General features: G+C 44.1%; 1 protein-coding gene across 1 annotated transcript in view; it reads right to left on the bottom strand.

The window, feature by feature from the left end:
* The window catches only part of LOC126471341 (ras GTPase-activating protein raskol), a gene marked incomplete at its 5' end in the record, with an annotated part of 695914 nt that overhangs the window by 564561 nt on the left and 118818 nt on the right, over positions 1-12535 (bottom strand). Inside the window, one exon of the mRNA XM_050099461.1 lies at positions 5840-5979. Within this exon, the coding sequence (XP_049955418.1) occupies positions 5840-5979 (140 nt within the window). The remainder of the gene's footprint in view (positions 1-5839; positions 5980-12535) is intronic.

The raw sequence follows: 12535 nt of genomic DNA, 5'->3' as shown, positions 1-12535 counted from the left end.
GTTGTGCCCCGTTAAAGACGACACTGCTCTTCGAGTGTCCGGAGTGTATGGTGTACCCTGTGAATGTGGCAGCATGTATATCGGGCAAACAGTTCGCACGGTTGCGGAGCGTTGTACTCAGCACAAGCGCCATGTAAAACAAAGGGAGCTTGACAAGTCGGCCATAACGGAGCATTGCCTAGAAAACGGACATAAAATACAGTTCGAAAATACAGAAGTGTTGGCTCATCCGTCTACATATTGGGACACCGTTATAAAGAAAGCGGCGGAGATTCGTTTAAACAACAACAATTTCAACAGAGACCAGGGCTGCACACTCAGGAGGGCATGGGGGCAGGCGTTGGACATCGAAAGAAAGCAAAGACAGATGCGCGACGCGGGAGAGACAGTTTCAAACGTGGCGCCTGCCCCTGGCGCCATCTGACGTTACCGGTGCTGCCAAGAGCAATAGCTCCGCTAGCTGCCCGGGTCGACTTACACGCGCGCGCGCCACATTGGGTCTATCTGATTGGCTGCTGATGATGTCATCATGCCTATATAAGCGAGAAATCGTAGCAGCCCCGGCAGTCAGTGAACCCCTGACGACGATGGCGGGGATGGTCATCGAAAGCTCGAGAATTTTATTCGAATTGACGCGGCTTGAAAACCGAGAACGTTTAATTCATGTATGCCGTCGCGAAAGACTCCGAGCACACATCGTGTGGCATTGTTGGCCAGGAGGCCCCGTGCGGGAGAGTTCGGCCGCCGTATTGCAAGTCCTTTTTAGTTGACGCCACTTTGGCGACTTGCGGATCAATGATGATGAAGGACACACAACAACCAGTCATCTCGAGGCAGAGAAAATCTCTGACCCCGCCGGGAATTGAACTCGGGACCCAGTGCGCGGGAAACGAGAACGCTACCACAAAACCACTATACAGGGGAAGTCAGGAAGGAAAGTACAAGGTTTGTGGGGTGTCAGTATTAGTAATTATGGAACAAAAAGCTCCATATCGACAATCGCCCTATTCCGAATTGTTTCCGAGATAGTACACATTTATTATCACTTTTGTACGTTTTCCTTGTTACTCAAAAACCGCAACATGTCGCATTAAAGACAACATTAAATTATCTACAAAATGGTCCTATTCATTTTTTCCGTAGAACAAAAAGTTTGCGTGAAGAGAGTGCGAGAATATTGAAAATCTCGTGCGACGTGCATACGCTGTAGCTTACGTAGTTTTTGTACGCCGATCTGAGGTTGTTTCCCGACTTGATAGAGCACAAGTGTCCTGATAATGACAATATTTGAATAGTAGGCAAAATAATTAACAATGTAGATTAAATGTGTTCTATCTCGGAAACCATTCGGAATAGGGCATATTTCCATATGAAGTTTTTTTGTTCAGAATCACTAATACTGTCACCCCTCAGAGCATGTAACTTTCGTTCCCGGGAGGGAAGGCGTGCCGGTCCCCGGCGCGACTCCGCCCGGCGGATTAGTGTCGAGGTCCGGTGTGCCGGTCAGCCTGTGGATGGTTTTTAAGATGGTTTTCCATCTACCTCGGCGAATGCGGGCTGGTCCCCCTTATTCCGCCTTAGTTACTCTGTATCGGCGATTGCTGCGCGAACACCGTTTCCACGTACTCGTACACCATAATTACTCTTCCACGCAAACATTGGTGTTACACTCGTCTGGTGTGCGACGTTCCCGCGGGGGTCCACTGGAGCAGAACCGCACAACAACCCTGGGTTCGGTGTGGGGCAGCGGTGGGGTGGGTGGACTGCTGTGTCCTGTTGTGGGGGTGTGAACCACTGGGGGCTACGGCGGGACGAAGCCTGTCCGCCGTTTCTAGGTCCCCGGTTTAATACACAATACACACAATGTACCTTTCCTCCTTACTCACCCTGTATAGGCTGAGCAGAGACGAATGGGGAATCATTATAGCAGTCATACGCGTTGCAAACTGGGAAACCCGCTAATAAAGAGACTTTGACAATGGGTAAATTGTTAGTCCGGTGCCCGGAAAGAGCATTTCGAAAATGGCGAAGCCGATAGGCTGTTGGCTTGCTCCTGTCGTCAGAATCTATGGGAAGTGGCTGCTGCACGGTGAAACGATAAGTAGACGACAAGGTATTGACATCCACGCCTCACGCCCAGACAAAAACCCGAGAGAACCGAAATCTTACAGGCCGAATTACTTGATAAATGCTCAAGCCAAAGTACAGGAATATTGCTGTGCTGCCACCTGAGGGACCACAGATAGTTAATAGGAATGAGCCCACTACAGCACGAATTCGGGAAACGGAACTCCACCGAGGATGCTAGAAATCACGCAGTGAATACTGCGAACGCTTCAGACGACAAGTATATTATAGGCATAATGATTGATATTTTTGGGGTGTTTGATTATTTGTACTACATGCATAGTGTAATAGACTAGTAACGTGTGCCTTCTGGATTTCCGATGAACAGACATCTGTGCGCCAGACGGCCAAATGGTGAGTATGCAGATTTTTTTAGTTATTGTTGTTATTTTTTGTTTTAATGTAGTTATTCTGTGTAGATTTCCCTCTTAAATGGCATAATTCTTCGGTATTAGTAATACATTTGAAATTATATTAATATATTATGGGCTTTATTCATGTCCATTCATGTGCAACATTCGGTCTGTTCTTTTATACAGATAACAAACAGAAAATAGCAAACAAATGATAAAAATAATAATAATAAATATCCCATCACAGTAGATATTACAGGTCGGGGGCTTGCCCACTTTAAATCAGTACAGCCAGCGATCTACAGCAGACCTGAGGCAAAGTGCAATTCTAGTGTAGACAGAAGTGTTTCAGTGTACACTGTTGAACACGGTGCTCCGCAGCAGACGACCCCCAAATGCTCCCAATTTGAGCCAACGACATAATCAAGGGAGATCGCTGTGGGAACGGGATCATCGAGATTGGACTGCCGATCAGTGAGAACTTGTCGCCTAGTTGGACAAGTCACGATTCTTGTTGCACAAGGTCGACGATTTCGTTCGGATGCACCGTCATCCACGCGAATGGCTGCTGGAAACACGCACCCTGCCACGGACACAGGAAGATGACGTCAGTGTTATGCTATTGGGGGAAGTCTCCTGGGACCTCGTGGGGATAATCGAAGACACTACGAGAACTACGTACCACTTGAACGTTACTGCGATCGACTCACATACCTTCGTGCTTGATGTCCTCCGCGACGGCGGTGGACCCTTACAGCAAGCCAGATTCGCGCTGCAGTGGTTTGTGGGACTTGATAGGGAACCCACTTTGACGTCTTGGTGACCAAATTCACCTGATTTGAATCTTATAAAACACGTATGAGATGTTATCGGGCGCCAGTTCCGCGGCCAGAAACTACTGGCCCGTTATTTACGGGATTTGTGTGACCGAGCGACGTGGCGCAGTGGCTAGCACAATGGATTCGCATTCGGGAGGACGGCGGTTCGAACCCGCGTCCAGACATACTGAATTAAGTTTTCTGTGATTTTCCTAAATCGCTTCAGGCATTTCCGGGACGGTCCCAGTAAAAGGGCACGGCTGATTTCCTACCCTCGTCCTATGGGACCGATGACCACGTTGTGTGATCCCCTCCCCCAAATCAATCAACCAACCAAGGAATTTTGTGACCTGTGCACACATAATTTCGGAAACCTACCAAGGATTGTCGAACCCATGAGACGTAGAATTGCTGTTATACTACCTTCCAGCTGTTGACCAACACTGTATTAAGCAGGTGGTCATATTTTTTTGGCTCATCAGCGTAGTATGTATAATACAGCTGAGTGGGTAAGTGACAAATTGTAAATCTGTGAGTCGGGAGTTCAATTGTCATTCGGTGCAAGGAATTTTTTCTTTCACTTATCGTATCTTCTATCTCTGGTAATGATTTGTATGTGTGAAAAATGCCAAGACGAATCGTTGTTTGGATTGATGTGAAATTGTACGCCCCATACAGCCAATCTGTTCAAAAGTAGGAGGACTGGAATTGAATATCGCCTCCAATACAGCTTGTCTAATAAAGCACAATGCTGTTCAAATCAACCTTCAGGTGGATAACTGCATTACCTTACATAATACACTGAGGTGACAAGAATCATGGTTCAAATGGTTCAAATGGCTCTGAGCACTATGGGACTTAACATCTACGGTCATCAAAAAAATGGTTCAAATGGCTCTGAGCACTATGGGACTCAACTGCTGAGGTCATTAGTCCCCTAGAACTTAGAACTAGTTAAACCTAACTAACCTAAGGACATCACAAACATCCATGCCCGAGGCAGGATTCGAACCTGCGACCGTAGCGGTCCTGCGGTTCCAGACTGCAGCGCCTTTAATCTACGGTCATCAGTCCCCTAGAACTTAGAACTAATTAAACCTAACTAACCTAAGGACATGACACAACACCCAGTCATCACGAGGCAGAGAAAATCCCTGACCCCGCCGGGAATCGAACCCGGGAACCCGGGCGCGGGAAGCGAGAACGCTACCACACGACCACGAGCTGCGGACAACAAGAATCATGGGACAGCGACATGCACATATACAGATGGCGGTAATATCGCGTACACAAGGTATAAAAGGACAGTGCATTGGTGGAACTGTCATTTGTGCTCAGTTGATTCATGTGAAAAGGTTTCCGACGTGATTATGGTCGCAATACGGAAATTAACAGCTTTGAGTGCGGAATGGTTGTTGCAGCTAGACGCGTGGGACATTATATTTCGGAAATCGTTAGGGGATTCAATATTCCGACATCCGCAGTATCAACAGTGTGCCGAAATACAAAATTTCAGGCATTAACTCTCATCGCGGACAACGCAGTAGCCGACAGCCTTCACTTAACGACCGACAGCAGCGGCGTATGCGTGGAGTTGTCAGCGCTAACAGACAAGCAACAATGCGTAAAATAACCACATAAATCAATGTTGGACGTACAACGAACGTGTCGGTTAGTACAGTACAGCGAAATTTGGCGTTAATTGGCTACGGCAGCAGACGACGCGAGTGCCTTTGCTAACAGCACGAATCGCCTCTCCTGGGCTCGTGACTATATCAGATGGACCCTATACGAATGGGAAACCGTGGCCTGGTCCGATGAGTACCGATTTTACTTGGCAAGTTGATGACAGGGTTGGAGTGTGACGCAGACCCCACGAAACCGTGGATCCGAGTAGTCAACAAGGGACTTTGCAAGCTGGTGATGTCTCCATAATGGTGTGGGCTGTGTTTGCACGGAATGGGCTGGGTGCTCTGATCCAACTGAACCGATTATTGACTGGAAATAGCTACGTTCGGCTACCTGGAGGCCATCTGCAGCCAAACAACGATGGAATTTTTATGAGTGACAATGTGCCATGTCACCGGGCCAAAAATGTTCGCAAATGGTTTAAAGAACATACTGGATAATTCGAGCGAATGATGTAGCCACCCCGATCGCCCGCCACTTATCCCGTAGAACATTTATGAGACATAATCGAGAGGCCAGTTCGTGTACAAAATTCTGCACCGGCAACAATTTCGAAACTGTGGGCGGTTATAGAGGCAGCGTGGCTAAATATTTGTGCAGGGGACTTTGAACGATTTGTTGAGTCGATGTCACGTTGAGCTGCTGCGCTACGCCGGGCAAAATGAGGTCCGACACTTTAATGGGAGGAATGCCGTGACTTTTGTTACGCCAGTGTATACTATAGATCTCTTCTCTTTCGATAAAACATCTAAGTTGCGTAATAACTACCAACATAAGAGCAAAAAGAAAAAAAATTGTGAATAATCAAAAATGTGAGTTATAGTAGGCGAGGACATATAAAAAGGAGCTGACCGAGAGCTCCTCGCTGCGGTAGGCCGTGAGCGTCTGCTCGTCCTGCAGCAGCACGCAGAAGTACGGCTCCCACGCCACCAGTGGCACGCGCTCCTCCTTCAGCACGTTGGCAGGCCGGTGCCCGATCTGTGGCTCCTTGTCTGCAACACACAACACCACACTCTCATTACTACCTTCTTTTTAGTTCGTTTCTGGACAAAAAGGTCTTTTGGTAGGGCACACTGTACACCGTCATTCGATACTTGTTTATGTTGTTTCAAAAACGGTTCAAATGGCTCTGAGCACTATGGTACTTAACTTATGAGGTCATCAGTCCCCTAGAACTTAGAACTAATTAAACCTAACTAACCTAAGGACATGACACACATCCATGCCCGGGGCACGATTCGGACCTGCGACCGTAGTGGTCGCGCGGTTCCAGACTGTAGCGCCTAGAACCGCTCGGCCACTTCGGACGGCTATGTTGTTTCGTAAAACTCTATGTTGTGAGACATACAACGATTTTCAACTGAAAATCTATTAAAAACTGTGGTAAAAATTCAGATGATTAACTATAAAATTTGAGTTTTTTCTAAACATGAAGTTTAAAATGTACCAGCTCATTCATTTTTTCATGAATTAAATAAATTATAGAGTTTCATGCACCTGTAAGTACGGTTTGTACGATGTACAAAATTCCTCGAAGAATCTCTCTTACTTATCAAGAAAAGTGTACCTATAGCAACAAATGCAGCCAATAGCAAGTGAAAAAATGATGAAATCTCACATGCAAAAAAAAAATAAATTATTTTGTTACGTTCTGAACTTCCACTGCTATGAGTGTCAATCCTGAATCCTTGCTGGTCATGCTGACAAAGTTTTATGAATTTATTTGTAAAAGTATAGACAGTGGAAATTAAAAGTCCTGTGGTGCCTCTCCCGCTTCAAGTCGCTCCGTTTCACGTCCTGCTCCTCTTAATAAGTTCTGGACCTAGTGTCTGAGGAACACAGCAAATGATTGTTAAAAATGTAGGCTCAGTCAGTGTCACCCGTTCACAGGAATCTGTTGCATAACGATCGGATTTACGATTCCAGTTTTATGGCACCATTCGATAAGATTGTTAATACGATAATAGCATATGGGGCCTGAAGATGGCAATATTGAGTTGCCGAAACTGGTACCATTTGAGATATAAAATAAAAGAAACCAAAACATACGGCTGTTGGTACAGTTTTTTGAATCAAGAAATACGTACCAGCCTATGTCCCCCAGGCCATAATGGACCGATTGAAACTCAATATTAAAACAGTCTCAATGGCTATGTATTTTATTTGTTACTCGGTTTCGATTATACAACGATGTTCAGATCAATTTAGTATCCACGGTGACATGTTTTTGGCTCTCCACAACTGCTCCATACCTGATAGGAAGCGTTTTGTCAGCGATGGTTTGAAAGCTATTGTACAACTGATTGCAAATCATGCGGTTACAGCGTTATAAAGGAAGAGTTATTTAGCAATGAAAATAGTGTTTGACTGCCCCTATGAATTATAAGTTTCAGCGAGAAATACTTATCAATTTTAGGACTATTTGACTGCCCAGCTCTGTTCTCCGTAGTTTCACACCACTTCACCATAATATATTCCATAAAATAAATTGACCAGTTACTAAAAAAAGGTCCATAAAGTTTCAAATATTTTGTCAACCATCTAAGTTTGTAGAAGAAATAAAAGCTCTTTACTCAAATGGTGGCTTCAGGGAGCTTGAGAAGAAAAATGAGGTTCTTCGAGATTCCTAAACGGTTCGTTATTCAGTACGACGAGATCGTTTTTTTCTTTCGCATAATTAGATACAAAATTCGTAACTGGTTCTCCACCCTTTAAACGTCGATAAATTTAATTCCCTGTGCTTCCTTCGTTTACTTTTCTCTGCTGATGCACTAAAATACGGCAAACTGGTACGAGTATTTGTCGAGCTGTGCTGGTTACTACTTACGGGTTGTACCCGCGCTACAATGAAGACGCACGCGATGTGGATAGCAAACGGAAGGGTCATTTGAATTCAAGGGGAGGACGAATACGCAACACTTTCACTTAAGTCCTACTTAGCGTTGCGATACACTTCCTGTGGTAGTGGTAGCACTGGTGGTGGTCTGACACCTACCAACGTGACAGACGCTCCGTTTCATCAATAATGGAAGTAAACCGACACTGTCTAATGCAGCACAAGTTCCACAGAATACAATGGCAGGTGACGCTCTTGAAAATATTTGAGAGAGGAAAATGATAGATCGTGACACTTTATGGTGTTTGGTAACTTCGATATCTTCATTTATAGTCGACAAGTCAGCGTGGGTACGTCTGTTCTCACTGTCATTTTCTTATTCTCGGCTGGCCCAAATAAGGACCACCAGGCAATTTTCATTCCGTATTTTTTGTTCTCTTCTTTTCTTCCAGTCCTCTTTCATCTGTTCACTACGCTCTTTCTTCCACACACGCACACATGTCATACCAGCTTTTCTCACTCTTCTACCTTGCAATCCTTGCATATTGAATACTTTTTGACAAAACACTTCTGTCAGTTGTTCCTTTAGCTTTTATACCTTTTTTTTCCAAATCCTGTTTTATATAAGGGATCCATCTTGTTATTGGTATGTTATCCCACAAGATTTGAAGTTCTTTTTGACTGATCTACTGTCTTGCATTCGACATAAATGTCCAAAGAGTACAATCTTCTTTTTATCGTTACTTCTGACATGTTTCCTATGTTTCGATAAATTATATCATTACTACGTAATTTTCATTCTTTCATAGTTTTTCGTGGGCGTAATATTTTCGTAATGATTCGCCTTCCTAGAATTCCTAATTCATGTAAATTATAGTTTAATGCTACACATTCACTTGGCTATAGTCATACTGGCTTCACTGTTGCACTGTAATGACTAATTACTCAGTTTTAGACAGAAATTTTTTGTTGTACAAGCCTTTGGTTTCACCATATGCCCTTCTCATTTTATGTATTTGTTGTACAAGTCTTTACTTATATCATATGCCCTTCCCATTTAATGCATTCTTTCCTATATAGAAAATTTGTCCAAATTATCTTCTTGGATTAATCCCCCCCAAAGACACATTAATATTTTTTTATGTTTTCTGTTTGGCAGAAAATTCGGGGCATTTTTAATGTTTCTAAAAAACTGGCTGTGTCTGCAGAAATTCTTAAGTCGGTCCTACCGCTGTTTCTTCTAAATTATTTAATTGTGTTACATCAGATGCCACATTTCGAGAAAGTATAGAAAAATCATCTACAAATGCGAGACAATTTATTCCATTATTTTGGTTTCCTCGTCCCAATTTTATTGCTGAAATCTTCATTCAGTTTTTCATTCCAAATTCTCACTATTTTTTTCTAAAGCACAACTGAAAAGAATTGATGATAGGCCATTATCTTGCCGTACACCTGTGTTTTATTTCGAAGGGCTGAGATATTTCTCCCAAACTTTTCACCTTAGACACTGTACCTGTAAGTGGTTCACGAATTAGTTTTGCTAATTTAGACTTCACACCAAACTATCGGATTATTTTATCTACAGTTTGTCATTCCAGCCCTCCCCCCGCCACCCCTTCCATGTTTCATTCACAAATGGCGCGTGGCCAGAATGATTGTAGGTAAACCCCAGTTCTGGTCGTGATCGTTTCCTCTGTACGTGTTGCTGCGGGTCGCTAGTCTCCTGCCGTTGCAGGCTTCCTGCAGACAGCAGCATCGAACGTCACTAGCCACAATCGTTAGTATACAGGGTGTTACAAAAAGGTACCGCCAAATTTCCAGGAAACATTCCTCACACACAAATAAAGAAAAGATGTTATATGGACATGTGTCCGGAAACGCTTAATTTTCATGTTAGAGCTCATTTTAGCGTCGTCAGTATGTACTGTACTTCCTCGATTCAGCGCCAGTTGGCCCAAATGAAGGAAGGTAATGTTGATTTCGGTGCTTCTGTTGACATGCGACTCATTGCTCTACAGTACTAGAATCAAGCACATCAGTACGTAGCATCAACAGGTTAGTGTTCATCACGAACGTAGTTTTGCAGTCAGTGCAATGTTTACAAATGCGGAGTTGGCAGATGCCCATTTGATGTATGGATTAGCACGGGGCAATAGCCGTGGCGCGGTACGTTTGTATCGAGACAGATTTCCAGAACGAAGGTGTCCCGACAGGAAGACGTTCGAAGCAATTGATCGGCGTCTTAGGGAGCACGGAACATTTCGGCCTATGACTCGCGACTGGGGAAGACCTAGAACGACGAGGACACCTGCAATGGACGAGGCAATTCTTCGTGCAGTTGACGATAACCCTAATGTCAGCGTCAGAGAAGTTGCTGCTGTACAAGGTAACGTTGACCACGTCACTGTATGGAGAGTGCTACGGGAGAACCAGTTGTTTCCGTACCATGTACATCGTGTGCAGGCACTATCAGCAGCTGATTGGCCTCCACAGGTACACTTCTGCGAATGGTTCATTCAACAATGTGTCAATCCTCATTTCAGTGCAAATGTTCTCTTTACGGATGAGGCTTCATTCCAACGTGATCAAATTGTAAATTTTCACAATCAACATGTCTGGACTGACGAGAATCCGCACGCATTTGTGGAATCACGTCATCAACACAGATTTTCTGTGAAGGTTTGGGCAGGCATTGTTGGTGATGTCTTGATTGGGCCCCATGTTCTTCCACCTACGCTCAATGGAGCACGTTATCATGATTTCATACGGGATACTCTACCTGTGCTGCTAGAACATGTGCCTTTACAAGTACGACACAACATGTGGTTCATGCACGATGGAGCTCCTGCACATTTCAGTCGAAGTGTTCGTACGCTTCTCAACAACAGATTCGGTGACCGATGGATTGGTAGAGGCGGACCAATTCCATGGCCTCCACGCTCTCCTGACCTCAACCCTCTTGACTTTAATTTATGGGGGCATTTGAAAGCTCTTGTCTACGCAACCCCGGTATCAAATGTAGAGACTCTTCGTGCTCGTATTGTGGACGGCTGTGATACAATACACCATTCTCCAGGGCTGCATCAGGGCATCAGGGATTCCATGCGACGGAGGGTGGATGCATGTATCCTCGCTAACGGAGGACATTTTGAACATTTCCTGTAACAAAGTGTTTGAAGTCACGCCGGTACGTTCTGTTGCTGTGTGTTTCCATTCCATGATTAATGTGATTTGATGAGAAGTAATAAAATGAGCTCTAACATGGAAAGTTAGCGTTTCCGGACACATGTCCACATAACATATTTTCTTTCTTTGTGTGTGAGGAATGTGTCCTGAAAGTTTGGCCGTACGTTTTTGTAACACGCTGTATATCACAAACCGTAATGGCCGTGTAACACTACAGCGGGCTTAGCCGAGCGGTCTTAGGCACTGCAGTCATCGACTGTACGGCTGGTCCCGGCGGAGGTTCGTGTCCTCCCTCGGGCATGGGTGTGTATGTTTGTCCTTAGGATAGTTTAGGTTAAGTAGTGTGTAAGATTAGGGACTGATGACCTTAGCTGTTAAGTCCCATAGGATCTCACACACATTTGAACATTTTTGTAACACTACTCCCTTGTAATACCTCAGATATTACCGTTAATCTACCAATTTGGTTTTGTTAAGAACGACGTTAAGAACTTCGTTCAGTCCCAGGTTGGACACGAACAAGATAGCAACCAGGTTTGTCGTATACTAGAGTCCAACTCCTCCGCAATGTTTTACGTCGAATGCATTGCAAGTAATTTCGCATTCGAATACCTAATATTTTATTACTGCTTCGTTTCATTGGGACCAGTCACAAATATATGCACATTTTTTACTGTGTGCATTATTCTATTTCTTGTTATAGTAAACGATTTAGAACTAAATTAGTGAGGTGATGTGATCTTACACGTCACAAGTTTACTGTTATTACTGTTCATACACAGATTATTATTTAAATTCAAGTATATTGTTTTAACATAGGTACGCAGCTAGCAATAAACAATGTAATATACCCTGAACATAGAATTGCTAGGTAAGAAAATTTATAGTACATCCAGAAACACAGCCACGCGGAGTGGCCGAACGGTTTGAGGCGCCATGTCACGGAATTCACACTTTTTCAACGAACATAGATTCTTCTGAATAATACAAGGGGCGTCTAATACGTTTCGTTAATAGAACAATATCTACACAGAAACGTTTATTAAAAACGTGTGCACCCGTATGATCGCTGGAACATGCTTATAAGCGCAGCGCATAGCGTTCAGCAAAGTAATGCTGCAGTGCAAGAGAGCACCGCAATGAACCTAAAGTTTTCTCACAAACTGAAAAAAAAAGTCGATGGAGATACGTAAAAAGCTGCAGCTGACCCCATTGTCCCATCCGAAGAACTGACTTCACATTACCTACACCCACAACTGAACAGCAAACGATTACTTCATGGAGGAAAACATCTGCAGCCTCGGGAAATTCTATCTAAAGCATGTTACTTGCAATACCGTCAAAAAAGCCATCATGCGTATCACATCATCACCTACTGGGCACGCTGAGATCACAGTCCAAATGAAGAAGCGTACCAATCGAGTTTCTCGTAAACATCGCAGCACGACTTCTACCTTAATAAAGGTAAAAGTGGACGTGAAGCTTGCCATGGACGCAGAAGAGGCACTTTCATGTGCTTCTTA

This window comes from Schistocerca serialis, chromosome 3 (assembly GCF_023864345.2).
Source record: "Schistocerca serialis cubense isolate TAMUIC-IGC-003099 chromosome 3, iqSchSeri2.2, whole genome shotgun sequence".
Taxonomy (NCBI): domain Eukaryota; kingdom Metazoa; phylum Arthropoda; class Insecta; order Orthoptera; family Acrididae; genus Schistocerca; species Schistocerca serialis.
The sequence above is the reverse complement of the archived record's forward strand: the minus strand, read 5'-3'. Positions and strand labels throughout refer to the sequence as shown.